Source organism: Neophocaena asiaeorientalis, unplaced genomic scaffold (assembly GCF_003031525.2).
Source record: "Neophocaena asiaeorientalis asiaeorientalis breed wild unplaced genomic scaffold, Neophocaena_asiaeorientalis_V1.1 scaffold450, whole genome shotgun sequence".
Taxonomy (NCBI): domain Eukaryota; kingdom Metazoa; phylum Chordata; class Mammalia; order Artiodactyla; family Phocoenidae; genus Neophocaena; species Neophocaena asiaeorientalis.
In genome coordinates, this window is record NW_020175674.1 from 2,205,911 (window position 1) to 2,207,057 (window position 1,147).

Sequence of the window (1,147 nt, forward strand, 5' to 3'; positions counted from 1 at the left end):
CTGCCGGACCGCGCAGGGAGACCGCTGGGTCCCGGCCTCCCGGGCTTCGCCGGGGCACAGATGGGTTGCCGCCTGTCGGACTGCACTGGGGGACCGCTGGGTCGCCGCCTCCCGGGCAGGAGGCTTCTCAGAGCCTGGAAGAAGAGCAAAGACAGGAGGTCGCACCTGTGTCCCACATACTCTCCACATAAGGAGTTACCCCTTCGGGCTGCGGGGTCGGAGCCCGGAATCTGAGAGAACGAGGTCAATTTGCTCCTCTGGATCCCTTGCAAAGAGGAAACCTTCTGCCAGTCGAATTAAGAGGATGAGACCGCTGCCCCGGCACAGCCAGGACGCACCAGAATCCCTCCCAAGGAACCCAGGGCCTGCCTAGGTACGTCTCATTGTTCCCGGCCCCGTACTTTGCGCCCGGAGTTGGCGGTGATAGTCAGCCAAGTTCATGATCATTGTGTATACATCCTTCTGGTAATAAGGCCGTCCAAATATCAAGATCTCAGCCTCGCCGTCCGGGTCCCACTGATTAACGTGAAGCAGGGTCTGCGACACACACTCGACATGTGGGATGTGCTCTCCGCCCAGGCCTGCGCAGGAAGCAACGAGGTGGTGAGCAGTGGGGCCTGGGAGGGGAGGCAGCGGGGGCCCGGACGCGAGCCAGAGCCGCGAAGAGGCTGCCTGGGCGCGGCCAGCCTGCGGTGAGGGGCGGCCTCGGCCTCACCGCTCGGGCCCGCTCACCGAAGATTGCTTCCACCAGCCAGGCCTCCAGGTGAATTGCCCTCGGACTCTTCAGGTACTCGGAGTGAAACCAGTAGGGCCGCTTGGTGAGGTTACCGAGCACCTCGAAGAGCGTCCCTTCTCGCTGCTCCAGCTGAACAAGCGTCGGAAACCGCTTGGGGGCGGCCATGCCGCGGCGAGCCTCGCAGGGGGCTGTGGGTCCGCTGCCAACCGCCGGCCGCGCGTGAGACCCGCCGCCGCAAGGGTCCCCCGGTCTTATATCCAGGGCTTTCGGCAAGCCCCTCCCTCACCCGCGCCCTCCTCATTGGACTCCAGGCCTCGCCTCCGAAACCCGCAGCCGGGGCTCCTTGCCCGCAAGGCGCAGCTGCGCTGGGGCGCGCGCCCAGAGCGCTCTCGCTGGGCGGTAGCATCTGGA

General features: G+C 65.6%; 1 protein-coding gene across 1 annotated transcript in view; it reads right to left on the bottom strand.

Annotated features, from left to right (window-relative positions):
* KHDC3L (KH domain containing 3 like, subcortical maternal complex member) overlaps positions 1–901 on the bottom strand; it is a 1,526-nt gene extending 625 nt beyond the window's left edge. The window contains exons 1-3 of the mRNA XM_024731899.1: positions 733–901; positions 378–581; positions 23–134 (exon numbers count right to left, since the gene is read on the bottom strand). Of these exons, the coding sequence (XP_024587667.1) occupies positions 23–134; positions 378–581; positions 733–901 (485 nt within the window). The remainder of the gene's footprint in view (positions 1–22; positions 135–377; positions 582–732) is intronic.
* Between the last annotated feature and the right edge of the window lie 246 nt (positions 902–1,147).